General features: G+C 44.4%; 1 protein-coding gene across 2 annotated transcripts in view; it reads left to right on the forward strand.

Moving 5' to 3' along the window:
- The first annotated feature begins 870 nt into the window (after window positions 1-870).
- suox (sulfite oxidase) overlaps window positions 871-27,073 on the forward strand; it is a 37,665-nt gene continuing 11,462 nt past the window's right edge. The window contains exons 1-2 of one of the 2 annotated variants that reach the window (XM_079482772.1): window positions 871-984; window positions 10,287-10,353. In XM_079482772.1, the coding sequence (XP_079338898.1) occupies window positions 10,295-10,353 (59 nt within the window). In that variant the 5' untranslated portion in view covers window positions 871-984; window positions 10,287-10,294. Of the gene's footprint in view, window positions 985-10,286; window positions 10,354-23,539; window positions 24,242-27,073 lie in introns of those variants that run through there. The other variant, XM_079482773.1, reaches the window with a different exon arrangement.

The raw sequence follows: 27,073 nt of genomic DNA on the forward strand, positions 1-27,073 counted from the left end.
GGTCATTTTACATTTGTGCCACTGGTAAGTTCATATTACTATACTACATATGTCAGCTCCAGTGGACTGTCCGCTGACATGTTGTGCAAAAGTCTTTTCTCCACTTTCCTGTCAATGGAAAGGCAATATATATATATATATATATATATATGTGATGTTTTAACAAATACTGTGTCGATTGTTTTAAAATCTGCTTGACTGTTGACGCCAACACATGCTAACCAACCTACTTCAAAAATAGAAGAAATAATTGGTTGGGACACACCCTCACTTTGTATGTCTGTCCTGAAACTTTTAGATAAGTCATAAAGGGAAATCCCACCATGCAGTGTATCAGGAATAGCAATGGAAGACAATTCCTCCCTGTTCTGACCCTGATAGCACACATACATCTAACAGACGTCTGCATTTAATTCCACTAAATTGATACTTAATTGCAAGTCACTTTATGATACAGTAGATAATACGTATTTTATTGGAAATAAAACATTACAGATTTCTTATGTTGTGCATTATTTGTTTACACAGCAACAAAATAAAAATAAACAAAATGGTTAACATCAAATTAGTTCTATTGTATTAACACATTTTACAAACCATACCACAAACTATAAGATAAGCATGTTTTGGAAAGTCTTGCTGCAATAGATACTTGAGCCTTTCTTTACCTTTTGCTACAGTGCTGTTTTACAACATCAACATTATGAGAAAAAATCACCCATGTTGATTCCCTTACGAACATTAACCAGGATTTAACCCAGTGAGTACTCACACATTTAGCAAATAGTATTCTTTAAAATGTCGCAAAGACTTTCCTTATTCTTCATGAAGTGTCACTCATTCAACGCCTTTATGGACGTGTTCTACTTTAGATCGGTGAATGACATCACAGTACCGCGAGAGTCGTTCGTGAAGTGAGTGAGGCTCGTGGACCTTCAGTTCAAGTCTTTACACTTCAAGCTGCTCATAAACAATCGTGAAACTGTAAGTACTTGTCGTCTTTTCTTCCTCCGACCTCTGTCTGTTACTTCAATATCGATGTGGTGAGCTGCATGTGTTTCATTTCTGTTTAAACTGCGTTCAAGTTGAGCTTTTCAATTCGTCGCTTTAAATTTCGAAATGTATTTGCGTTGAATAATATGACACATGGGCTGTGTTCAGTGTTCATTTGCCTGGTTACATCATACATAGGCTACTTTCTTACAAACTGTGTACTGATGACAGGCTTTTCTTTTCTGATGATAGCACGGCCACGTGACTCTCCTTAGACACTTGTTGTTTTTAAATCTAGTCTTAAGAACTTCTTTGGACTGTCTGGCGTTTGACGCGATGTGAGAGCTGCTTTCTTTTGTTGTTTTATTGTCTGTCTTGCCCTGTGATCTGTTCTTTTATGCCCGTACAGCGCTTTGATGAACACGGCTTGATTTAGTTCACGCGCTGTTTTTATATGAAAGTACGTTTACATTTTGATTTGGACGATCTGCATATGTCTGAATCTGATCCGAATGCCCGATCTCTTTTTATCATTGGCAAATATATATTTATGGCGGGTCGTAAAGCGTTTAAACACCAGTAGCTCGTTAGCTGTATGAATCATTGATAAAAGCTAATAGACTGCAGTCAGTGAACTCTCTACTGATACTGTGTGTGTGTGTGTGTGTGTGCGCGCGCATGGCAGGCGATGTCAGTAGGCTTGTTTGAGATGAGCAACATCTGCGCAAAAGTGATCACCGCGAGCTGCATGCCGGTTAGAAAAGTGTCCGACCTTACGGACAAGGCGGTTACGTCCGCCTTGCTCTGACCTCATGCTGACGTGTGCCAAAAAAACTCTCGCGACGGCGAGGCGGCTGTGTCGGATTGAGCAGTCGAGCGCAGTTGCTCTGCTCCGATTACGCTATTCAAAAGCATGATGGGAAACGACTGAATGACGACACAGCTTCAAGCTCATTGGCTGAGAATGTCAACTGATACATTTTCTCTTCATTCTAAGAATTAGATTACGCATCTGTTTATTTATATATACATGCAAACGAAACAAAAACAAAACACGCCTAGTGAAGTTCAGAATTAGGACATGCGTTTATTTAAAATTTCTCTTCATTACAATTCTTCCTTGTTGTAATTTTCTCTTTATTCTATTGTATGTTTGTGTGAATTAATAAATCAATCCATTAAAAAATATACATGCACACATACATATCTAAATGGACCGTTTAGTCATTATGCCTCATCTTTGTGTGGTTTCATCTGAGAAGTGTCTGGGTCTTAAAACAGAAGAAATTCTGAAGAATATTTGCTACAATACAGCTTTGACTTGCATGGTGTGGAAAAATACTATGGACGTGAAATGGTGGCAGAAACCTGCTTGTTATTAAATATGATAAACATTTGTTATGACCTCTGTCTCTCAAAAGCAACTTGCTTTTTACTTCATTTACCATTTGTTTATACAATCCTTGAAAATGTGTTACATGTTGTTGTGTAAGCTGTTTATTTGGACATTATTTGACACTACATTCTGTGATTATTATTGTAACCATCTTCATGTAAAAACAGTGGTATTTCGATTACATCCACTTTGTCTGCGATAAAAACGCGAACGCGATCTCCTCTATTGTTCACGTTTGCAAGCGACAAAACAGTGAGATTCAGAAAGTGTCCGACTTCAAAGGTCTTTTTTGACCCCTCCCCTTACTAGGGATGGGACGATACACTTAAACTCACGATACGATGCACCTCGATATGTCAGAGTCACGATACGATACGTCACGATACGATATCAAAAAAGAAAAAAATATTACTGTATAATAACAACTTGTTTATTTTTGTTTCAGTTGCACACAGGGAAACTCAAGGCCTAACAGGCCAAATACAAACAAGAACACTCCCTTAGTGCTGCTCTAACCCTAGGTTAACCCTTTTCTCAGGACTGGTTCTTCTTCAAAAAAACTAACATATCAACATGTTCTGGTGTAATCAGTGATCTTTGAGCAGACACAATGTCTCCTGCCGTGGAAAAGACACGCTCGCTGGGCACTGAAGTAGCAGGAATGCAAAGGTAGGCTTTGGCAAGGGGGGCAAGTATGGGGTAAGCATATGCATTAACTTTCCACCACTCAAGTGGACTACTGTTGAGTGGGATAGGAATCCCACTTCTGTAGGAGAGTATCTCCATTCCAATCCCTCTACTGGACTGCACTCTCTCAACAGTGTTGTAGGAGCTCCCAAGGAGATCTTCTAACGCGGTCTTCTTTGGTGGGGGAGGCTGTGTCACGTCCTGCATCTGCCTTTCTCCTTCTACTGGCTCTTCCTGGCTCTGCTCTGCTCCCTGTGTTGCCTCAACCATGACCCTGGCCTGCTCTGCTGCTGCCCCTGATGTTGAAGCACTGGCCCTGATGGTTCTTTCATCAGTGGAACTGGTCTGAAGAAAATAAATATATAGAAAAACTAGCTCAAATATTTCTGTCTTTCAATCCTTCACTCCCTCTCTCTCACACAGACAAACGCACACAGAGACAGACTCACTCCCTCTCTCTCTCTCTCTCTCTCTCTCTCTCTCTCTCACACAGTCACAGACACATGCACACAGAGACATTCTCTCTCGTATCGACTAATAAACAAACAAACAAAAAAATCATGAGAAATAAGTTTTCAGGCTCTGGCCTACACAAACATAGTTAAACACGCGCAGGACACCTCAATTTTTTCAATAAAAGTTAGCCTACCTGGTTGCGCTGTTCATGAAGTGCTGAAGCTTTTTCACGTATTCGGGCATAAATGGACTCGCGTTGTTCATCATTCAGATGGGACAGGCTTCGGAATCGTGGGTCAAGCGCTGTGCACTCCTGCAGCATGTCATTACAGTCCCCGGAGTACCGGTCCGAGATGTCGAGTAGGATAGCGCTTTTCATGTTGGCGATGGTCTGTGTGTCATTTTCGTCTGGTGACATGCTTTGCTCGATCATGAATTTCAGTGGCATTATCAGTGAAACAGTGGGCTCTTTTTCATCACAGACAACTGTTGTGGCTGTCTTCAGTGGCTTAAGCAGTTTCACTAGGTCTTCTACATCTGATATATCCGTGTTATCCAGAGTGTCGATTTCTCTCGCATTCCTTCGGATTTCTGGGCTGCTCAGCGCTGCTGAGACAGCTGCTTGTTGCTCCAGGTATCGCCCCAGCATGTCGTACGTGCTATTCCACCTGGTCTGGACATCGGTGATGAGTTTATGCCGAGGCAGCTCCAACTGAGTTTGCTTGTTGGTCAGGACGGCGGCGGCCGTGGTGCTCTTGTGAAAGAATGCATTTATTCTTCGCACACGACCAAGAAGGCGCGCAACGCGGGACACAGCCAAGCCTCGCTTACTGGCCAGATTCACAACATGCGCCAAGCACTTGATGTGAGGGTGGAGGCCGCTCTCTCTCACAGCAATGTCCATGTTGCTCGCGTTGTCTGTGACACAAGCAATGGTTGTGTGTGGCCTCGTTAGCTCCCACTCACTCAGTGCATTTCTCAACACGAGAGCTATGTTAACACCAGTATGACTTTCACTTAGCTCACGAGTTTGCAACACAAAGCTTTTACTCTCCCATTTCTCGTTTATGACTTGTGCCGTGATCGTGATATAACTCTGTGTTGCACGCAAGGTCCAGCCGTCGGTGGTCAGGGCGACGCAGTCGGCATTTTTTAGACACTCTTTCACGCTTTGTTTGGTTTCATTGTAAATTTCCGGGATTACCTTCTCTGAAAAATGCCCTCGGCATGGCATCTTAAACTTGGGCTCCAGCACCTTGAACATTTGGATGAATTTTCTGTTCTCTACAATGTTAAATGGAGCCATATAGTCCGCTATGAACTCGCCAATGAGCCTGGTTATCTGTTTTGCACGCGGACTTGACGGGGGTAAAGTTGGTGTCAGTGCTTGTTTCATGCTCAGCTGTCCCTTTGGTAGGCTTTTCTCCGGGGCCGTCTTCACATTTTTATGGTGACGTTGAAGGTGGTGGTTCATGTTTGTCGTGCTGGAGGTGGTGTACGGAAGGACAGCACACAGTCTTAGTCTTGTCAGTTACTCTATTGCCGTCTTTGTCTTTTTTATAATGAGAAAGCCAAAATACTGCCAGACAGATGACTTGTATCCAGGCGGAGCGTCCTCAATTTTGACCTCATTGAACTCCATTGTTCGGCCTTTTGGGGGCAACTAAGGCAGTTGGTGCTAATGCTAATTTGTTCGCTCGCTGTAGACTATGCCTGCCCCACATACACACACACACACACACACACACACATATAATACACTAAATTATTTATATACTACACAGATCATGCAGCAGTGCCATCTAGTCTTTATTTCGCGATCCATTTTTTTCGAACTCGATGCGTTTCGTCACGTTTTGTATCGCGAAATTTCGCCAAACGATATTTCGTCCCATCCCTACCCCTTACTGCATATTTATGCCTCAAACTGCTGATCCACACGGATCAAATGAGTTGATATGACTGGTAATAGGTTTATGACGTCATTAACCGGGGCAGTTTCAAACTGCATTTTTTAAACCGTCTTTGGTAAACTGCAGTTTTATGGAGAAAATGTCATGGTTCTGCCTCTTAATTTCATGCCTTTCTTGGTCTAGTGGCAGGATCATGACGGAGCCTTATGTTTTGTGTGGAGAGAGACATATTATTGTTGTCACGGCATGATATGCGTTCTCTCTGGTCTCGTCTTTGGCCCGCCCCTCTTGTTCTTTCGTTAGCTCCCCTTCAGTGTTTCATTCCAGACACATGCCCCTTGATTATTATCCCTTGTCAGTCTCCCAATATATTTCCCTTGTGTGTTTTGTCCTGTCCTGTGCGGATTTGTTTTGCTTCTGTTTGCATCACTTGCAGTCAAGCTTGTGTCACTTTTACCTGCTACCCTGTCTTGTTGGAGTTATTTACCTTGTTGGATTCTTGCCGTGTTTTGGATGTCGTGTTATTGTTTAGTCTTGTTGTTATCAGTAAATCCAGTTATCTATTTTCTTGTTTCGCCCCATTGTGGGAAGTCTTTTGTTTCATGTTTATAATTTGTAACATTCCTGTTCACTCCCCATTGTGGTTTCTTTTGTTTTATACACTCACCTAAAGGATTATTAGGAACACCTGTTCAATTTCTCATTAATGCAATTATCTAATCAACCAATCACATGGCAGTTGCTTCAATGCATTTAGGGGTGTGGTCCTGGTCAAGACAATCTCCAAACTCTGAACTCCAAACTGAATGTCAGAATGGGAAAGAAAGGGGTTTTAAGCCATTTGGAGCGTGGCATGGTTGTTGGTGTCAGACGGGCCGGTCTGAGTATTTCACAATCTGCTCAGTTACTGGGATTTACACGCACAACCATTTCTAGGGTTTACCAAGAATGGTGTGAAAAGGGAAAAACATCCAGTATGTGGCAGTCCTGTGGGTGAAAATGCCTTGTTGATGCTAGAGGTCAGAGGAGAATGGGCCGACTGATTCAAGCTGATAGAAGAGCAACTTTGACTGAAATATTCACTCGTTACAACAGAGTTATGCAGCAAAGCATTTGTGAAGCCACAACACGCACAACCTTGAGGCGGATGGGCTACAACAGCAGAAGACCCCACCGGGTACCACTCATCTCCACTACAAATAGGAAAAAGAGGCTACAATTTGCACGAGCTCACCAAAATTGGACAGTTGAAGACTGGAAAAATGTTGCCTGGTGTTTGATGAGTCTCGATTTCTGTTGAGACATTCATATAATAGTCAGAATTTGGCGTAAACAGAATGAGAACATGGATCCATCATGCCTTGTTACCACTGTGCAGGCTGGTGTTGGTGGTATATTGGTGTGAGAGATGTTTTCTTGGCACACTTTAGGCCCCTTAGTGCCAATTGGGCATTGTTCAATGCCACGGCCTACCTGAGCATTGTTTCTGACCATGTCCATCCAATTATGACCACCATGTACCCATCCTCTGATGGCTACTTCCAGCAGGATAATGCACCATGTCACAAAGCTCGAATAATTTCAAATTGGTTTCTTGTAGGGATGCTCCGATCCACCTTTTTTGCTTCCGATACCGATTCCGATACCTGAGATTCAGTATTGGCCGATACCGAGTACCGATCCGATACTAAGGTAAAAAATGTAAAGTGCACAATTACTTAATAAACTATGTGCATTGCAGTACAAGACATCAGGCTCGACTTAACATAAATTTCCTGACCCCGTAAAACAAAATAACAAACTAATGATTCAAAAATGTAGTAAATAGTTTATTAAACCAGCACCGGTGCAAAACAAATGAAAAATAAAACAAAACTTTTCACTATCTTTGGACAAAAGACATTCAAAATTAAAGTGCAAATTAAGCAGCTGAATATAACAACAGCTTCACTAGCTTGATAAACGGGTATAAATAAATGGAAACAAAATCTCTTAATAATTTTTAAGAAAGTGCAAAAATAATTTAAAAATCAATTCGCAATAAAGCAGCTGAAATTGAGCAAAAAAGTAATAGCTTTACTGCTTTAGATATATTTAAAATAACATGAATCAGATCTTTTTAATGCTTTAGTCACTAAAGCAAAGTCCACTTAACTAAACTAAAGTTTTAGTTTAACATCCAACACAGAAACAGATGAATAAAACACTAGCTTCCCTAGCTTAGTAAAACTGCACATGTTTGTTGCATTTAACGTGGCATTTTGTGGCACAAAATTCTCATCCAACCAGTGTGTGGTTAAACTTAAAAGCGACACGTCGCAGCTCGAGATATCTGTTGTAAAACTCACCGCATTGACATCTTTAACTTTTTCGGATATGTGTTTGCAGACTTTTCGGTACAGTTCAAGGTAGAGATAAATATCAGATAAATATTTACGCTTCGGCGTGTCGTACTGCGGCTCCGGGTGGTTTATAAGGAGTCTGAAGCCATTATTCGCAACGACGGACAGCGGTTGCCCATCCATAACAATGAAAGCGGTGGAACTTATTGGCGTAGCTGTTGTAAAATAACTCCAAATGACAGATATTTTGGCTCGCTCCATGCTGTTCGCTGCTATATGTTCACTTGTTCACGTACACTACGTACAGAGCACGTTGCTAGCGTATGATGTCGCATGTTGCGCAATGCGCAGCCGCCCACGAGAGAGTTTAAGCGCCGGTGTCTCCATGAACTTTTACATCGCCTAGCACAAATTTGATGTCAGATCGGGTATCGGTGACAAATTGCACCGATACCCGATCTAGAATTTTATTACGTATCGACGCCGATACCCGATACGAATATCGGATCGGAGCATCCCTAGTTTCTTGAACAAGACAATGAGTTTACTGTAGTAAAATGGCCCCCACATAGGGCTGGGCAATATGGCTTAAAAAATAAAATCTCCGATCTTTTTCACACCAAACCCGATTTTCGATTTTAATCTATTTCTTTTTTCTATTTAAAAACAAACTACAACTGACAAAGAAATTGCTCAAAACAAATGTGCTCTTTATTTTGTTCTGATTTTCCTTTTTGCAGTTTAATCTAAATTTCCCATTGGGGCATAAGTGTAACAGGAAACAAGCCTTGAAACATGCTTATAAACGAGATGGCAGGCCCTGCCATTGTAAACAGTGAAAATGTAGCTTATCAGTTTTCTAATAACCTCAAACTTACCTCAAAGTGACACAATGCACCTTCAAAATAACTTAAAATATATATAAATAATTTAATTGTGCATCCCTTTTTGGTCAAATAAATGTAGCAAAAATGACAAAATTAGATTGTACAAAAATACATACAGCAGTGGTATTCATAAAGTGCAAACAAAATCCCTGAAATTGTAAACAAAATGAAACATCTGCATCCATTACTTTAGTTTCAACATTCTTCATTTACACATTTTTAACCAGGAAGACAAGCCTGTCTACTACCCCTGGCTTGAGGCATGCCCTGTTACATGTAACAATGCCCTCTCCCACACTGAAAAGCCTATCTGATGGGGCACTTGTAGCAGGGACAGACAAGTGTTTTTGGCCAGATTACTGAGCCTTGGGAAGTTTGGTTCGTGACGCTTCCACCACTGAAGTGGATCAGTGTCTGGGTGTGCCGCTACCCTCTCAACAAAATTCATGTCGCAATTAGACGAGAGCCGCTTGCCAGAAGCCCCTCCCATGACGCGTATTTCACTCACGAATGGTGCGAATTACACACGCGAATGAAGCGACTAAACTCAAAATGTTCAAGCGTCCAACTGCTCGTGAATAGCACGTTTTATTCGCGCAACTCGCGTTTGATGTGAACACTCGGGAGTGTCGGTCGTAGAAGTTAAAGAGAAAACAGATTTTCATTCAAAACAAATCGCCCTAAACGTCAAATTCGAGTTAATCGATAAAATCGATTTATCGCCCAGCCCTACCCCCACAGTCACCAGATCTCAACCCAATAGAGCATCTTTGGGATGTTGTGGAACGGGAGCTTCGTGCCCTGGATGTGCATCCCACAAATCTCCATCAACTGCAAGATGCTATCCTATCAATATGGGCCAACATTTCTAAAGAATGCCTTCAGCACCTTGTTGAATCAATGCCACGTAGAATTAAGGCAGTTCTGAAGGCGAAAGGGGGTCAAACACAGTATTAGTATGGTGTTCCTAATAATCCTTAAGGTGAGTGTATTATTAAAGTTATTCGTTATTGCACTTTAAAGGTTATTTTAAGCAGTCATTGGTTATTGGTACACAGTCTGCATATTCTCAAATTTTTGCTCTGAAAAATTGTTCTCCTATTTGTAGACACATGGAACATATTATTTCCTAGAAGTTTGAACGATGTATGCTTTTAAGTGACTTTGCCAATGATATACCATACAGTTCATAAAGTCATGAAAATCCTTTCATGAATTGGCTTTATTCGTAAGTCCCATTGGATAAAATCATCCGCTAATAAATGTAAATGTTGTAACATTGTGCTTTAAGTTAATCAGTGCTGTCATTTAAACATGATTTGAAGGCCGCAATAGTTATGGATAGAGTTGCACTTTGGCTGCCTGTCAAATGCATGGAAGCATGTTAAAAGAGCAGGTCATTGAAAATGTATTTTGTCATCATTTACTCACCCTCATGGCATCCCAAACATGTACTTTCTTCTTTGTAATAGTAATTTTCTGAATATGTGGTTGGGTGGATTTAGAATCAGAATAAGCTTAATTTATCACAATTGTAGTACATTGTAAGTCATCTGTTCTAACGCTTTTTATATTTAATCAAGACCTATGTCTTTGTTCTTACTTTTTTCAGAAAGTGCAATGCAGCACCTCAAACATTGCCAAGGTCTTGCTCAGATCCTCCTTATCAGGAGTAAAAGGTAATTCTGCCATTTCATATAAACCTTTGTTCTGTAAACCTTTGTTCTGTTTGACCATTTCTGAGGAAGACATAAAGTACTGTGTAAAGAAATAAAAACGAATATCTAGGGCTGTGCATTTAACGCGTTAATTATAATGATGAAAATGAACACAATACAAATTTTGAATGCACCCATCCTGTCCCAGACAGAAGTAGCTAATCTTACATTTCATACAGTTGATTGGTGACAAATATGATGCTGGCAACAACTTACTGTGTGATATTTACAAAATTAAAGATATCTGGGCAAAAATGACCCTGAATGAGCTTTTGTCTCATATTTATTTCGTTATGCAAAATCACACAAGTGCAATATCATGCTATTTTTGTCCAGAAAACAACAAGTGCACATGTCATGTTGATTTTATACAAAAGCCTCTGAGGAACACACATCGTGGTTTCGTTTCTAAATGAATAAGTTTCTGGAGCAAATAAACTGTGAATCAATGAATCAACAGCTCATTCACAAGTCAATTCAGCTTTATTTATATAGCGCTTTTTACAATTTTCATTGTTACAAAGCAGCTGTACAAGAAAACGTCTCGGTTACGTATGTAACCTCTGTTCCCTTTCTGTCGGTCTCTCGACGTTGTGTCGAAGCCGACAGATGGGGTTCGCCCTTGAGAACTCTAACTATCTCTGACTATTTTGAAAAGGCCAATGAAATTGGCGAATGAAATTTGCATGCCGGGCTCCGCCCCCAGATATCCAGGTATAAAAGGGGAGCCGGCGTGCTCATTCATTCACCTTTTGTGCTGAGGAGCCTGAGAGCATCTCGTGACTGCTGCAGCGGACGGCTATTGTCGTGGCATGAAGGACACAACGTCTTGTTCCCTCCATCAGGGAACAGAGGTTACATGCGTAACCGAGACGTTCCCTTTCTGTCGGTCTCTCGACGTTGTGTTGAAGCCGACAGATGGGGTTCCTATTGAAAACGCCACGGCACTAGCCGCGTCACAATCTCTAGCGAAGCGACGTTGACCGGCCTGGGCGAGCCACACGTGAGCGCTATCGCGAAATTTGTAACCTTCCAGTGGGCAGGCAGGGGCTCCCAGAGCTTTTGGCAAAGATGAGTAGCCCCTGCCCTCGGCCACCACAGACGGAGGCCTTGTTCTCTAAACGAGAAGCCGTCCGGTACCGTAGGGCTACTGGGTAAGCGCTGTTCCCTCAATGAGGACGTGCGCTACGGAGACCACTTCCCACCCTAGGGGGAATACAGTGGAGACCAACATGGTCTCACCAAATAGGGGAGAACTCATGGGAGGTATGTGCGGAATGCCGCAAGGTGGATGTCCACCTGGGGGAGGTCATGGGTTGCCACGCGGGGAACCATCTCATGACGACATCTCAGACGGAACCACCCTAGTGGGGGGTTACTACGTGTGGGGCACTAGGTCCGGTTAGAGCTATATGTAATAACTCAGCTTGATACCCGGCCACAGGCGGCAGGGCTGCTCCGCCGAGCCCGCCGCCCTGAGTGCTTATTGACGGATGGACGGACTGCCTATTCTTCACCCTTGGGGAAAGAAGGGAGGCAGCCCATAGCGCACTGATCCACCTAAGAAGGGGAAGGGCGCTATGCGCAGGCGTACGCCCCACGACTGCTGGTCTCACCTGTTGGCAAGACTCGAGCTGCCGACTCCCCACGGAGGTTTGCAAGCCTCTGCGAGGTATAGCGTAGCCCAACCCGCAACTCTACAGATGTCTGCCAGAGAGGCGCACTGAGCCGATGCCCACGAGGAGGCCACACCACGAGCGTAGTGTACCGTCACTCAAATGGGCACGGGCTAGGATCGGCACGCCGTGTGCAATCCAGCGCGACAACTCTCCTCGGAGACAGCACTCCTGTTGCTGACCTCCAAAACAGACAAGAGCTGCTCAGGGCCTTGAAGCTCTCTGTGTGGTTCGAGTAGAGGCGCAATGCCCTTACTGGACACCCCACGTACAGGTTGGGTCTTTCTCCCGGTGTGGGAGCGCCTGCAAGTTCACCACCTAGTTCCCAAAAGGGGGGCGGCGGAACTTTGGGCACGTAAGTCGGCCGGGGTCTCAGGATCACGTGAGAGTCACCGGGCCTGAATTTTGGCAATCGGTGGACACGGAATGCTTGCAGGTGCCTCACCCTCTGGATGGACTCGAGCCCCAGCAGGAGAGCCAACCCCCCTCGCAGAACGAGGAAGGGGGCTCTCCGCCGGGCCCGAAAAAAGGGGACCCAAAGGTCCACCTTAAGGTCCCAAGAGGGTACGGGGCGCGGACGAGGCCTTAGCCCCTCGCGCCCTAGAGGAACCTAATAATCAGGTCATGCCGCCCCAGAGGCTCACCAGCAACTGGTACGTGATAACCGCGACAGCGGGTACCCACGCTCCAATGTGGAAGGGGAGATTACTCCCCATTCTCTCCTGCAATAGGACAGCACGTTCCTGAGCGAGCAATTCCGCGGGTCTTCTCCTCGAGAAGAGCACCAGGACGAGAAGGGGCGCCACTTAAAGGCATCCAGCCTTGTGGGCATGGCCCTTGCCTGAGTGACAGTCTCCACCACTGTGGGGGGTAGATCATCCAGGAACTCCTCGTCCCATCCAGGAGCCAGACCTAGAGGTCCGGCTCGAATGCCACAACGTGTCCATCCCCTGCGAGTAGGCCCTTCGCCAGGGGATTTGGCCAGGGGGAGTTGTCATCAGGAGTATTAGCTCCGAGGACCAAGTGTAGTTGGGCCCGTAAGGCGCAACTAGCAGCACTTGATACTCCCTTCCCAGACCTTGCACAGGACCTGCGCAATGAAGCTCACTGGGGGTAAGCGTAGTTCCGCTTGTCCCGCGGCCAGCTGCACGCTAGGGCCTCCGTGTCGAGGGGGGAGCCTCGACCAGGGAGTGACCAGCGGCACTGGGTGGTGTTCAGGGAGGCAACAGGTTCCCCTGTGCCCGCCCAAACCACACCCAAGCCGGCCCGGAGGGGTGGAGCCGCCACTTCCCATGAGGTGTCAACTGACGAAAGAGCGCTTGGCTGTCTGGTTCAGGACACCCGGTGGGCGTGTGACATGCCGGGGCTTTGCCACCTGCTGTCTCCACTGGAGGCTGCGCGCTAGGGCCTCCGTGTCGAGGGGGTCCTCGTCCAAGGAGTGCCCAGCGGTACTGGGTGGTGTTCAGGGAGGCAACAGGTCCCCCTGTGCCCGCCCAAACCACACCCAGGCCAGCCTGCAGGGGTGGAGTCGTCACTTCCCACGAGGCGTCTACTGACGAGAGAGCGCTTGGCTGTCTGGTTCAGGACACCCGGTGGGCATGTGACCTGCAGGGGCTTTGCCACCTGCTGTCTCCATGGGAGGAGGCGTTTTTGGGCGAGTTGCGATGACTGCAGCGAGCGAATGCCACCCTGAGGTTTAGTACGCTACGCCGGTCGTGCTGTCCGGGCCAGTATGCTGGCTCTGCACGAGAGGCCGGAGCCTCATCAGTGCAAGCAGGACAGCTAGCAACTTGAAGGCAGTGATCTGCCAACGCAGGCGGGGGCCCGTCCAGCGACCCAACACTGCGCGCCCGTTGCACACCGCACCCGCACCCCGTAGGGAGGCGTCTGTCGTTACCACGACCGGCCTCAAGACCTGCTCGGGGTTAGGATGCGACGGCAGCAGGCGTAATGACGACACGCCTGCTGCCAGTGCGCCACGCTCTCCAGGGAACTCATCTCTGTAGTCAGTGCTGTCGCGGTCCCATGTGCGTCAACCTGAGGGGGACAGGCCACCCCCGAGGACACCATGCCCAGGAGCCTCTGAAACTGATTTCAAGGTACCGCTGGCTGCTGCCTGAAAGTTCAAGCAGCTCAGCACTGACCGTCATGGAGACAGTGTTGAGTTCTCTACCAGGAAAAAGGGGAGCTCCGCGCCAGGGAGAGCTGCTCTCTTTTTCCCGGCTGACCCGTTACTGACATGCCAGCCCCTCGACAGTGCCGAGGGAAACTGTACATGAGAGTATGCGGTCAGTTGTCATGAACCACTCCTGGCGTCTGACAGACACCAGGACGCGCTTCTGCGCCTCCCAAACGGCACCCTTGCAAGGTGCTGCTCAAGGTATGCAGCGACCCCTGGTTTTGGGGATGATGAAGTGCGGCTGTCGAAGCCACTGGACATCTCGGCCGAGGGGACGGTTCGATCGCCTTCGCCAGAGGGGTGGCAGCCCCGGCCTGGAGCACAGGAACATCCCTGCCTCTGCTGAGGTAAGAGGATGCCCGAAGTCCGGCAGAGGTCTGGCGAGCTGGATCGAATGCCGAGACGGACCACACTCCCAGCCACCTTGATGGTTTGAAATGCTAACCAAGCACCCAGGGACCTCACAAGGGGGGGCTGCGATCTGCTTCATCAACCCGCGGGGGTTGGTTCAATGACTAGCAGTGCTGTTCCCCCCGGGGGGAACGGCTCCGCTAAATCATCTGCCAGGCGATGGCGCAGCTCGACGCACCGTCGAAGCGAGAGTGCTGAGGGCTGCTTTATACTCGTCATTGCGTGCCGCCACGACGCAACGTCGAGTTGCCGAACACCATCTTTCAGAGGGTGAGAGCGGCTGCAAGTGGGACCCAGAGAAAGACCTCTCCTTGTGAGAAGGCGGGCACTAGGCCCCCGAAGGGGCCCAGAAGGTGTTTGGGACACGGCAGGGACCGCCCCATTCCGACCATCCAGCAACCAAGGCTGGGTCGGGCCCGATGGTTCAATCTCTCTAGGTGGTCCTTCTCTCGACGTCTTCCTCCGGGGGACCACCTGCGGGGGCACCAGAACCGGAGTCGACGCTGGAGAAGGCCAGGGCTGCTGGGGGCAGACCACGTGCGAGACCTCGACGGCCGAAAGGCGGCCGGGTCACAGCAGGCCGGTCTGTTTCTACACTGTCAAAAGGCTGCTGGAGCAGTCCTTGACAGCGCCACCAATCAGCCGACCTTGCGAGAGGGGAGTCGGGAAAGTGGCCTTTCTCGACATCGTCCCCCTGCGCAAGATTGGGTCCGAGGCATCTTTCCGGGCCACTGATGTGGACATCGTCCGACCCAGCCTGCGCTGCCACCGCGGTCCCCGGAGGGCCAGTCGGCGGCGGCACTACTTGGGTCGGTCTTACCCCGTGGGGCTCTCTTTAGCGCCCTGGCCTGCAGGATGGCCATGGCGTAAGAGTGGAGGCAGCTTGGTCCACGGCACTGCCAGCCTCAACACCAGAGATGTCGAGACCTTACATGCCCTGGACGGTGAGCCTAGGTCAAGCTCCCCAGGTGGCCGCCGTCTGCGGATACCCGCGACTGCATGCTCCACCCAGGGTGCATTGACATAGTCCCTAGCTGCCTCCCCGCCCCGAGGGAAGAGAGGGCGATAGAGTCAGCTAGACGGAAGCGCGCCGAAGGGGGCGCTCCAGGTCCTACTGAACTCCTTATGCAGCTCGGTAAAACTTGGCACTTGAGCCGGGCCCAATGTGCGAAGTACCCAGCCGCGAGCACCAGGGCTGCACCGCAACCCGACGCTCACGGCGGTCCGAGCGAGCATGGCTGACATCTTGACGTCTGCTCTCACCTGTGCTCGACCTCCCGAGGGAGGGAGCTTCAGGGAATCGCCAGAGTCTGATGCCAGCAGGTCGCGCTCCGATGTTGCAAGAGACACCTCATCTCCACGGCTCGTGTCCGAGCGCATGGCTGAGGAATAAGATGGCTTAGGACCATCCTTGGGGAACTGCTAAACAAGCGAGACGGGGCGCGAGCGGTCCGCGAGCCGACCGGCTGACGGATTAACGCTCACGATAATCCCCACATTACCCTCGCTGCTCGCCGCCGCTGACGGCAGGGCCGTAGCCGCTGCGGTCACAGAACGGGAAGCAAACGAGGTGGTGGCTTGCTCTTGACAGAACATAGCCAACGTGACGCAACGTCTGAATAGCCGTCCGCCCGCAGTGACGCAACGTCTGACTAGCCATCCGCGCACAGTGACGCAACGTCTGAATAGCCATCCGCGCGCCGTGCGGGCAGGACGAATCCACGAGGCTGCCACAGTGGTCGGACCCCCGAACACTTGCGGCAACCACCGTGTCCGTCCCCGTCCTCGATGAGTGTACTGCACCCAAGAGATCAGCGGGCAATGCCACGCTGAGGAAATTGCTCTTTTAGAAAAATACATCAGGAACTGCCAGGACGCCCAGGGGAATCTCCGCTGCACCGCGTCGTAGAAATCGGCAATTCGAAGAATGTCATCAGATGCGAAGGCTCCGAAGAACAAAAGGTGAATGAATGAGCACGCCGGCTCCCCTTTTATACCCGGATATCCGGGGGCGGAGCCCGGCATGCAAATTTAATTCGCCAATTTCATTGGCCTTTTCAAAATAGTCAGAGATAGTTAGAGTTCTCAAGGGCGAACCCCATCTGTCGGCTTCGACACAACGTCGAGAGACCGACAGAAAGGGAACATTGACTATAAGCAAAACATAAAAGGTTATGGAAGTCAAAACACAGGTCAAATATCAGACGGACTATAAATTCCTATATGCAGTGTTCATTAAATAACACTAGAAAATTCTAAAAGAGTCATTTACTACCTACATTCAGGTTTTTATTTTGGAAAATAACAATAAAAAAAAATAACAACACTAAACAATTGGTGAGTTAGCCCGGAAATGAAAATTCAGCTTATTTACATTTACTTAGCCCCATGTCGTTTCAAACCTGAATTACTATTTCTTTGGGGAAAAGGAAGAGATTTCCTAAGAATGTTGGTAAGAAAACAAAAGTTTTGGTCTTTCATTATATACAAATAATAATTCTGTTCTAATAAACAAAATTATGGCAATTTTAGCTTCTGAACAACTGAACTACATTCTTATAATGGCTTCACATTATATTTTGGCCCAAATGTGTGATTATTTTGCAATTTATTAAGAATTATAAATCGCCACATCATGAAATTAATTCGATACAAAATGGTACAAAATTACATCCCAGCCCTAAAAACAACCCTTGTGTGTTACACTATTGTTTTTGCTGTTCTTTTTTCTATCTATTTTCTAATAAAATGTATGCTTGCATCTTTAGTCTCAAGTCTTTCACATTGCTGTTGACACAGACACTGGAATGGCTGCAATACACATATAAATCCTGGTTATAAAACAGAACTAGATGGACCTCTTATAGCACAGTTATGGCTGTAAGATTTCTGCTAAAGATTGCCTACAAAGGAAGTAGGTCTGATGAGGATTCAGTCAACATGGAACTGCATTATGTGCGGAAACATCTGGATATTCCAGGGATTTATGTGAGGATCTTGTTTGTGGACTTCAGCTCCGCTGTCAACACAATAATCCGCATATTGAACATTCTAACCAGTTGTTCAGTATCTAAACAGGATGACAGAGAGACATTGAAATTTGAAATCAACTCCGAACAAGACTCAGGCGCAGCAGTAGCACGAAATGCACGAGAATAGAGCACGGACTGAGCAAGGATGGGCTGATTATGTGAAATAAGAGGTTTAAACACCACAGGATAGTGAAGCAGAGAAATGCTAGCACCAAATATGTCACTGGTATGTAAAGAAAAACCAAGAGTCAAAACAAGATCCAATGTATGGCCTTGATTATGTGTAGGGCTGGAGACCGACTGTACAAATTGAGTGAGTCCATAAGACCCATAATGTTTTTAACTATAGGTTTAGATGGACAGCAGACATGAATGTAAAGCCCCTTAGCAGCAACAACCTAAAACAACGAGAACCTTGATTTGACAGAAAATTCATGAATAAATGTAGTACGGATTTTTGCAGTGTCTATTCACCAACACACACTGTATTGTGGGCAATTTAGATCAATTACATTTACATTTACATTTATTCATTTGGCAGACGCTTTTATCCAAAGCGACTTACAAGTAGTTTTTTTTTTACAGTGGCACAGTACTGCAGAGCAATGAGGGGTAAGTACCTTGCTCAAGGGCACTTCAGTCATGACCTGCTGGCACTGAGATTAGAACAGGCAACCTTCTGATAACAAGCCCAACGATCTAACCACCAGGCCACAACTGACCCATTAAAGGAATTGTGCTTCAAAACTGGAATAGGCATCCACCATGGCCATTTTGCCTAGGAGTACTATGGAAAGAACAGTCAGAGGGGGCCAGCTCACCAAGAGACGATATTTTCCCTGAGGAAGATGCTAATTTGCAAAAGTATATTTTTGAAATCTCAAATAAGATTGCCGTGGTGACGCAGTTTATGGCAAAAGAAGTTAAGCAGGAAGTGTCTCATCTACAGCAAGCATTGAGCGATTTAGATCAGACCTGACCACTTAATTCCACGTTGTTTTCTGAGAGCCACTGTGTATCGGTGCCACAGTAGTGTGAGGGCTTTCCATTGCTGCTGACAACTATATTATTCAAAATTATTCAATTCAATTTTATTTATATAGCGCCTTTCACAATTTGCATTGTTCCAAAGCAGCTTTACAGGGGAAAAACGAAAAACCCAAGAAAGGGTAAAACACACTACATGGTGTTTTATGTAATAAATCAAATTATTCTAGTAAATAATATCTAATGTCAGCATCTCCTGGTGATTTATTTAGCATATTTGCATTAAGTGAATGCTTGGCTGAAAAGATGCGTTTTTAATCTAGATTTAAATTGGGCGAGTGTGTCTGATCCTCGAATAATATCAGGGAGGCTGTTCCAGAGTTTAGGTGCTACGTATGAGAAAGCTCGGCCCCCTTTGGTGGATTTAGTTATTCTAGGTATTATCAAAAGTCCTGCGTTTTGAGATCTTAGAGAGCGTGATGGGTTGTAGTATGATAGAAGCTCTGTTAGGTAGGTAGGGGCTAAACCCTTTAAGGCTTTATAAGTGATTAAAAGAACTTTAAAGTCAATACGATACTTAATGGGTAGCCAGTGAAGGGTTGATAACATTGGGGTTATGTGATCGTATTTTCTGGACCTGGTTAGAACTCTGGCAGCTGCGTTCTGAACTAACTGTAGTTTGTTTATTGATGATGCAGGACAAACACTAAGTAGTGCATTACAGTAGTCAAGTCTTGAGGTCATAAATGCATGAATAAGCTTCTCTGCGTCAGCAACACATAGAATATTTCGTAACTTGGCAACATTTCTTAGGTGGAAAAAAGGCTGTTTTTGTGACATTTGAGATGTGATTTCGAAATGACAGGTTGCTGTCTAATATAACGCCTAGATCTTTTACTGTATTTGTTGGAGTAACAGTACATCCTTCAACTTGCAGTTTATAATCAGAAATATTTGGTTTGCGTGTCTTAGGTCCGATAAGTAATATTTCTGTTTTATTAGAATTTAAAAGAAGGAAATTATAGGTCATCCAATGTTGTATATCTTTAATGCACTCTGCCAATTTGGGTAGCTGGGAGGAATCATCTGGTCTTGATGAGATATATAGCTGAGTATCATCTGCATAACAATGGAAGCTAATTCCATGTTTTTTAATAATGTTTCCAAGGGGAAGCATGTATATGGAGAACAGCACGGGTCCCAGAACCGATCCCTGAGGTAATCCATAATTTACTTGCGTTAAATAGGATGATTCCCCATTTAGATGGACAAATTGATGTCTGTCTGACAAGTAAGATCTAAACCATTGTAGTGCCTGTCCCTCAATACCAAAGTATAATTGTGTAAGCGATCTAGAAGTATGTTATGGTCTACGGTATCGAACGCAGCACTCAGGTCAAGCAGGACCAAGAGTGAGATGTTACCTTTATCTGATGCTATAAGCAGGTCGTTTGTAATTTTAACGAGCGCAGTTTCTGTGCTATGATGCGATCTAAAGCCTGACTGAAATTTTTTGTGCATGTCGTTATTTTGTAAGAAAGAGCACAACTGAGTGCACACTACTTTTTCTAGAATTTTAGACAGGTATGGGAGATTTGAAATCGGTCTATAGTTTCCTAGTTCATTTGGATCTAAGTTTGGTTTCTTGATTAGAGGCTTAATGACGGCCATCTTAAAGGGACCTGGGACATGGCCTAGATTAATTGAGTTGATAATGTTATAAATGGGCTCAATTGCAACAGGTAGTAACTCTTTTAATAATTTAGTTGGTATGGGGTCTAGTAAGCAAGTTGTAGGTTTAAAAGTTGCGATAAGTTGAATTAAATCTTCCTGTTTTATAGGTGAAAAACGCTGGAGCCTTTCTTTTGGAGCGATGGTTGGTGCTAATTCATAGGACAGATTTGGAGGTTGAGTTTTTACAATTTTGTCACGAATGTTTTAGATTTTCTCTGTAAAAAATTTCATGAATTCATTGCTACCAAGGTGCGGCGGAATAACAAGGTCAGGTGGTGTCTGTTTATTTGTTAATTTAGCGACTGTGCTAAATAGAAACCTTGGATTGTTTTTGTTGGTTTCTATGAGGTTACGAAGGTGCTCAGCCTTTGCTGCTTTTAGTGCCTTTCTATAACAGTTTGCACTCTCTTTCCACGCCATTTTAAAGACCTCTAATTGCGATTTTATCCATTTGCGCTCTAGTTTGCGTGTTTCTCTTTTAAGGGCGCGAGTGGTGCTATTGTACCAGGGTGCAATATTTTTCTCATTAATCTTTTTTGACTTCATAGGTGCAACAGCTTCTAATGTATTAGAGAAAATAGTGCCCAATTTCCTGGTCATGACGTCGAGCGATTCGTTATTTATTGGTCTGGTTATTAAAGGAGTCAGATCTGGCAAGCTCTTTGCGAAACTATCTTTAGTAGCAGAGGTGATTGTTCTACCCTGTCGATAACGTGTTAAAGGGCTGATTCCAGACGTGCGCAAAGTACCCGTTATAAGATAGTGATCGGTGACATCGTCGCTTTGAGGCATAATATCTATATTGGTTAGATCGGCTCCGTGAGATATAATCAGGTCTAGTGTATGATTAAATCGATGAGTTGGTCCTTTAATGTGTTGTATTACCCCAAAAGATTGTAGTAGTTCTGTAAATGCCAGTGCTAATGCATCGTTAGCGCTATCTACGTGGATATTAAAATCTCCGACAATTAGTATTTTATCAACGTTAACCAATAGGTCCGATAGGAAGTCCGCAAACTCTTTCAGAAAATCAGTATAGGGACCAGGGGGTCTATACACCGTAGCCAATGTAAAAAAAAGCAATGTTTTTTTACTTTTGTTAGGAATAATTATGTTCAACGCAAGCACTTCAAATGATTTAAATTTATGCTGTGTTCTCTGAGATACAGTAAGAAAGTTTCTAAAGATTGTAGCGACGCCGCCACCCTGACCAACCGGACGTGGCTCATGCATATAACAGTAACTTGGTGGGGTACACTCATTTAGGCCGAAATAATCATTTGGTTTAAGCCAGGTCTCGGTAAGACAGAGTATATCAAAACTGTTGTCCGTGATCATTTCATTTACAATAACTGCCTTTGAATTTAGTGATCTAATATTAAGTAGGCCGAACTTTATAAATTGGTTTTGGTTGTTTATTACATTGTCTTCAGGTTTAATCACGATCAAATTTTTTCTCTGACTTTTGCCAAAATGTTTACTTTGTAGTATTATTCGGGGGACACATATAGTCTCTATATATTTGGAAACAGTAACATTTATAGCAGTTGAGGCGCACATACTATGGTTAAAGTTTTGACTTACCTGAGGGAGACTTACCTGAGGGAGACATAGTCAACCGGTGCGCAGCGCCTGCGAGATGTTGTCGGACAGGAGAGCCGCTCCGATGCTGCTGGGATGCAGGCCGTCAGGGCGGAAGAGCCTAGGTCGCTCCCAGAACAGATCAAAATTATTTACAAAGAGCAGCTTCTGTTCAATACACCATGACATCAACCATTTATTAAGTGAAAAAAGTCTACTGAACTTATCATTCCCTCGTCGGTAGGTAGGCAGCGGTCCTGATACGATAATCCTCGCTGTGGGCGATGCGTTGCGTTCAAATGAGTATGTCCCAAATCATAGTATGCTTAAATCAGTGTTCAACTTCACAATAAAAATTACATAATAAATAATGAATCAGTACACAATCTAATTGCAAAGTAGTGTTAACAATCCCAGTGTCATCAAGGCAATTCGCGTTTGTATATCCTAGTGTGTGCGTATTGTTTTGCTGCGCACTAAAATGTATATACTTTTCTGTAACTAACATAACACAAACTTTAAGGGCATTGCATACTGTAAGTAGGCAAATTGATGACACAGCATTGTATTTCCTTCTGAAACGCTACTGCAGATGATGTAAACAACTGACTTAAAACAATTAATTGGGGGTGAAAATACTGTCATGCCTAAGACTTTTGCACAGTACTATAATATTACAGTATATAGTATTGTACTAAATATAGTACTACAGTGCTATAGTCATTGAAAAAGAGTGTACTGCACAGGGCTCCAGACTGCGCCAGAAAGGAAAACAGAAAATTTGCGAGTGATATCTTTGCGGAGATCGCCACTGGCGACCATGCAAATTTACTCGTTTTTAAAGTGTTTCCAACGGAAGCGCCACACTTAAAAAAAAGGCAGGTTAGCAAGAGAGAGAGCTGTGCAGGTCTCAGGGGAGATGCACTTCCAGACTCGCATGTAGCAATGTCCCCTAGTAGCAAGCATGAGCTGTGCGGGGACTGGTACACAAGCAGTTTCCTGCACGCTCAGCACCAGCGCTCTGCTCTCTGTTAATACACTCTGCGTACCAATGCTCGACGATGCAGCACCGGAATAAGCACCCGCAGATCTCTGCAGAAAACTCTTGAATTCCGTGGATTTTAGCACTTGTTATTGACAAGTAGACTTACACATTGTGCATGTGGTACTAGTACACAGCATGCGCTATATGCTGTGACAAATTGTAATGAGCCTGAGAACAAACAATGTGATATTTAAGATGTTTAAAACTAAGGACATCTGTCAACTAATCGCGGAGAAGTGCAGGGAAAGTATTTGTTAAGACACCGCAGGATCATTTAAAATCCGTTCACAGTAAGAATGAACGACAGCCGAATTCTCTTGTCAATATTTATTTGAAGTTATCTTTACGTTGTGTTGTGAACATGTGGAAAAGTTTCATTATTACAAACTAAAATCAACATAATAACGTAACAAGCCTGTGGTGTTTTGCAATTGAACCACAAGGGGGCAGTATGGTGTTAAGTGTTCATGTTGAAAGACAAAGGAAGAGTTAATGAGGAAGAAAGTGTTCTGGCAGAGTTACCACATGCGTGAAATAAAATAACTTTGCGACGATGAGTTCTGTACCAGCGCCTGTACCATTTCTACCATGCAGTGGAGAGCCTGCGATTCCTTTCGCTACGTGGCAGAAAATGTTTGAGAACAATTTGCTACCCATAAATGCTACGGGGCATGCAGTGATGCCAGAAAACATGCTATCCTGCCAGACAGCCTGGGTACTGAAGGTCAGCGGTTGTTTTACAACTTAATACTGGAACTACTTTCAATGAACTATCGATACTTTCTCGACGATCATTTTGTGCCTAAAGTCAACGTAGTGGTGGCGCGACACTGCTTCCGGCAACGTTCGTGTGGATGAAACGATTCCACAGTTTTTGACTGCCTTGCTAGACTTTTTCCTCATTGTGTGCATATGGGACATGGAGAGTGAGATGATTCGGGATCAGCTGGTTGAAGGATCATATGCCCCTGCTGTGCGAGAAAGTCTACTGTTAGAGCTGTCACTAACGCTGGATTCTGCTCTCACGATTGCAAGTCAGTTGGAACAAGCACTATCGAATTTGAATATTCTGGCTGCGCAAAGCTTAGTCCAAACTGTTTCATCCAAACCTTTTCGTTTTCGTACGACGAGCAAGCACCGTCATGTTGGAGTAAAACCAGCTGCCAATGCCACACAAGGCACATCTGTGTCCATTCTGCCTGAGGTAATTTACAGCAGATACTTTAAGGACTAAAGTGAAACTGGTTACATACTTGAAAGAGGCCATTCCGGCTCACTGAATGATGCTGTAACTTCTGCTTGCTTTTACGTTGTCAAAGGTGGCTCTGCCCTAATGGGTATAGATTTAATTTGAGCTCTGAACTTCTCTTTCCATTTTGGTACTGCACCTAAATCATACAGATTACAAGCACAGTGATAACCATGCAGTTGTCGCTGTGACCTCTCCATCCCCAGATGTTTCCATGGGTTGTGTGGAAGGCTTTGTTCAGACAAACCAAATGCTACACCACTAGGGCTGCACGATATGAGGAAAAGCTGCGATGTGCGATAACATTGTTTAATATTGCGATGATGATATCGCGATAAATATTCAAATGTGAATGTTAGCTATACTTTTCCCATGTCTTAGTGCTTTAATAGGTTCTTTGCGAAACATTGAATAGCCTATTCCCACGGAATAAAGTATACAGTATACTACAGTATTTTTATATAGACAAAAATACTGCTTGGGATGCACCAGGGCTCCAGACAAAGAAAATTAATTAAGGAGCCATAGGCTACTATGGAGAAAAAAACAGGTACCAAATAGTTTTTTAAGAGCCTCATAACATGAACTTGAAACTACTTTCAGTTTCCTGTTGTATGTTCATCTTTCCCCTCATAGGTTTTGCTCACATTAGGTCTGTTGTTTTTCCTCATAAGAGAGTACATACGGAATCTGCAGACTTTTCATGATAATTCTGCACTAACATTTGGGAATAATCTGTGGAATAGTATCAAATGTGTTTTCATTTGTCCACAAATATAATTGTGTGTAAATGTGTTGAAATAGTCTTAAAACGCTGCCTGTCTATACTGTATACTTTAAAGCAAGTGGATGGCAGATTTGGTTCTGCTTTTTAAAAAGAGACAAGAGAAGCTTTTTTATTGATTGATGCTAAAACGACTGTTTAAACTCTGAAAACACCAGACCATTTGAACCAAAAGAAAAATTGTGCATGTAAAGACCATTTTCATATATTATATATACTATATGAAAGCGTGAACATTTTATTGCTTATAGTTTAAAGCAAAAAGAAAGGGGTTGTGTTAATACGTTACTATGTTGATTTTAGTTTGTTTAGTTTAGTTTGTGGATCTCCCTTATTGTCGTAACCGCAAAGAATGACGGGAAAATACGTTGTGTGTGGATCTGCTTGAACCGAATAAGGCACTCATTGTGGACAGTCAGTCTCTGCCGCACATGGACAAACTTTTTCATGACCTCAGGGGAGCGTTATTATTAGCTGCAATTTACGGTACTACGCAGGATGAGCAAGATGCAACATTGCACAATGTCATGTAGCGCTTGTCAGATGCTGGACTGCAGCAGAACTGGGACAAGTACAAATTCAGACAGATGTCCTTAAAGTTCTTAAGGCACATCGTTTCGAAAGACGGCATTTCTCCCGAATTCTCCTGAATTTCCAATTAATTAGATCATCTAAATCAACTACATGCATGCTAGACCCTATACCTACAAATCTACTGAAAGAGATGCTCCCAGAAATCATAGATCCTCTTCTTATCATTATTAACTCATCTCTTTCACTAGGACATGTACCTAAAGCATATAAGGTGGCTGTTATAAGGCCCCTTGTCAAAAAAAACCATCTTGACCCTGGAGAACTAGTTAACTACAGACCAATTTCGAATCTACCTTTCTTATCTAAAGTTCTGGAAAAAGTATTCTCAACTCAAATATGTTCCTTCCTGGAAGGAGATTAATGAAGATTTCCAGTCTGGATTTAGAGCACATCACAGTACAGAGACTGCTCTGATCAGAGTTACAAATGATCTGCTTATGGTGTATGACAGAGGTTGTATCTCCTTATTGGTGCTGCTAGATCTTAGGGCTGTATTCGACACCATTGACCACAGCATGCTCCTACATAGACTCGACAATTATGTCAGCATTAAGGGAATAGCTTTGAAATGGTTTAGATCTTATTTTCCCGACCGTTTTTAATATGTATCAATAAACAATGAGGTGTCATGCGAATCACAAGTCCAGTACGGTGTACCACAGGCTCAGTCCTAGGGCCTATGCTCTTCGCATTATACATGCTACCTCTAGGAGATATCATAAAGTGACACAGAGTAAGCTTTCACTCTTATGCTGATTATACGCAACTTTATTTTTCATCGAAGCCTCATGAAACACAGCAATTCCATCGAAAAGTGGAATGCATAGTCGATATAAAAAGTGGATGAGTAACAATTTCTTATTACTGAACTCGGACAGACCAGAAGTGTTACTTATCGGACCGAAAACTGCCCTACGTAACAAACAAGAACACTGCTTAGCTATTGATGGATGTTCCATAAAACCCTCATCTTCAGCAAAGAATCTTGGCGTTTTATTTAATAGTACTCTGTCATTTGAGAAACAAGTCGCCAACACCTGTAAAATTGCGTTTTCCATCTTAAAAATATATCTGAACTATATCTGAATCTGAACGTCATATGCTGTCACCATCAGATGCAGAGAAGACTAGATTACTGCAATGCACTATTAGGTGGTTGCCCTGCAGGCCTATTACAAAAACTCCAACTGGTCCAAAATGCGGCAGCTCGAGTTCTTACACGTACAAAAAGGTATGAGCATATTAGCCCGGTTCTGTCAACCTTGCACTGGTTACCTATAAAGCATCGCATTAAGTTTAAAATCTGGCTTATTGCCTATAAAGCCCTTTATGGTTTAGCTCCTCACTACTTGAGTAAACTTCTCTTGTATTACAGTCCTTCACGTGCACAACGCTCTCAGGCGTCCGGT

This window comes from Barbatula barbatula, assembly GCF_947034865.1.
Source record: "Barbatula barbatula genome assembly, chromosome: 20".
Taxonomy (NCBI): Eukaryota; Metazoa; Chordata; class Actinopteri; order Cypriniformes; family Nemacheilidae; genus Barbatula; species Barbatula barbatula.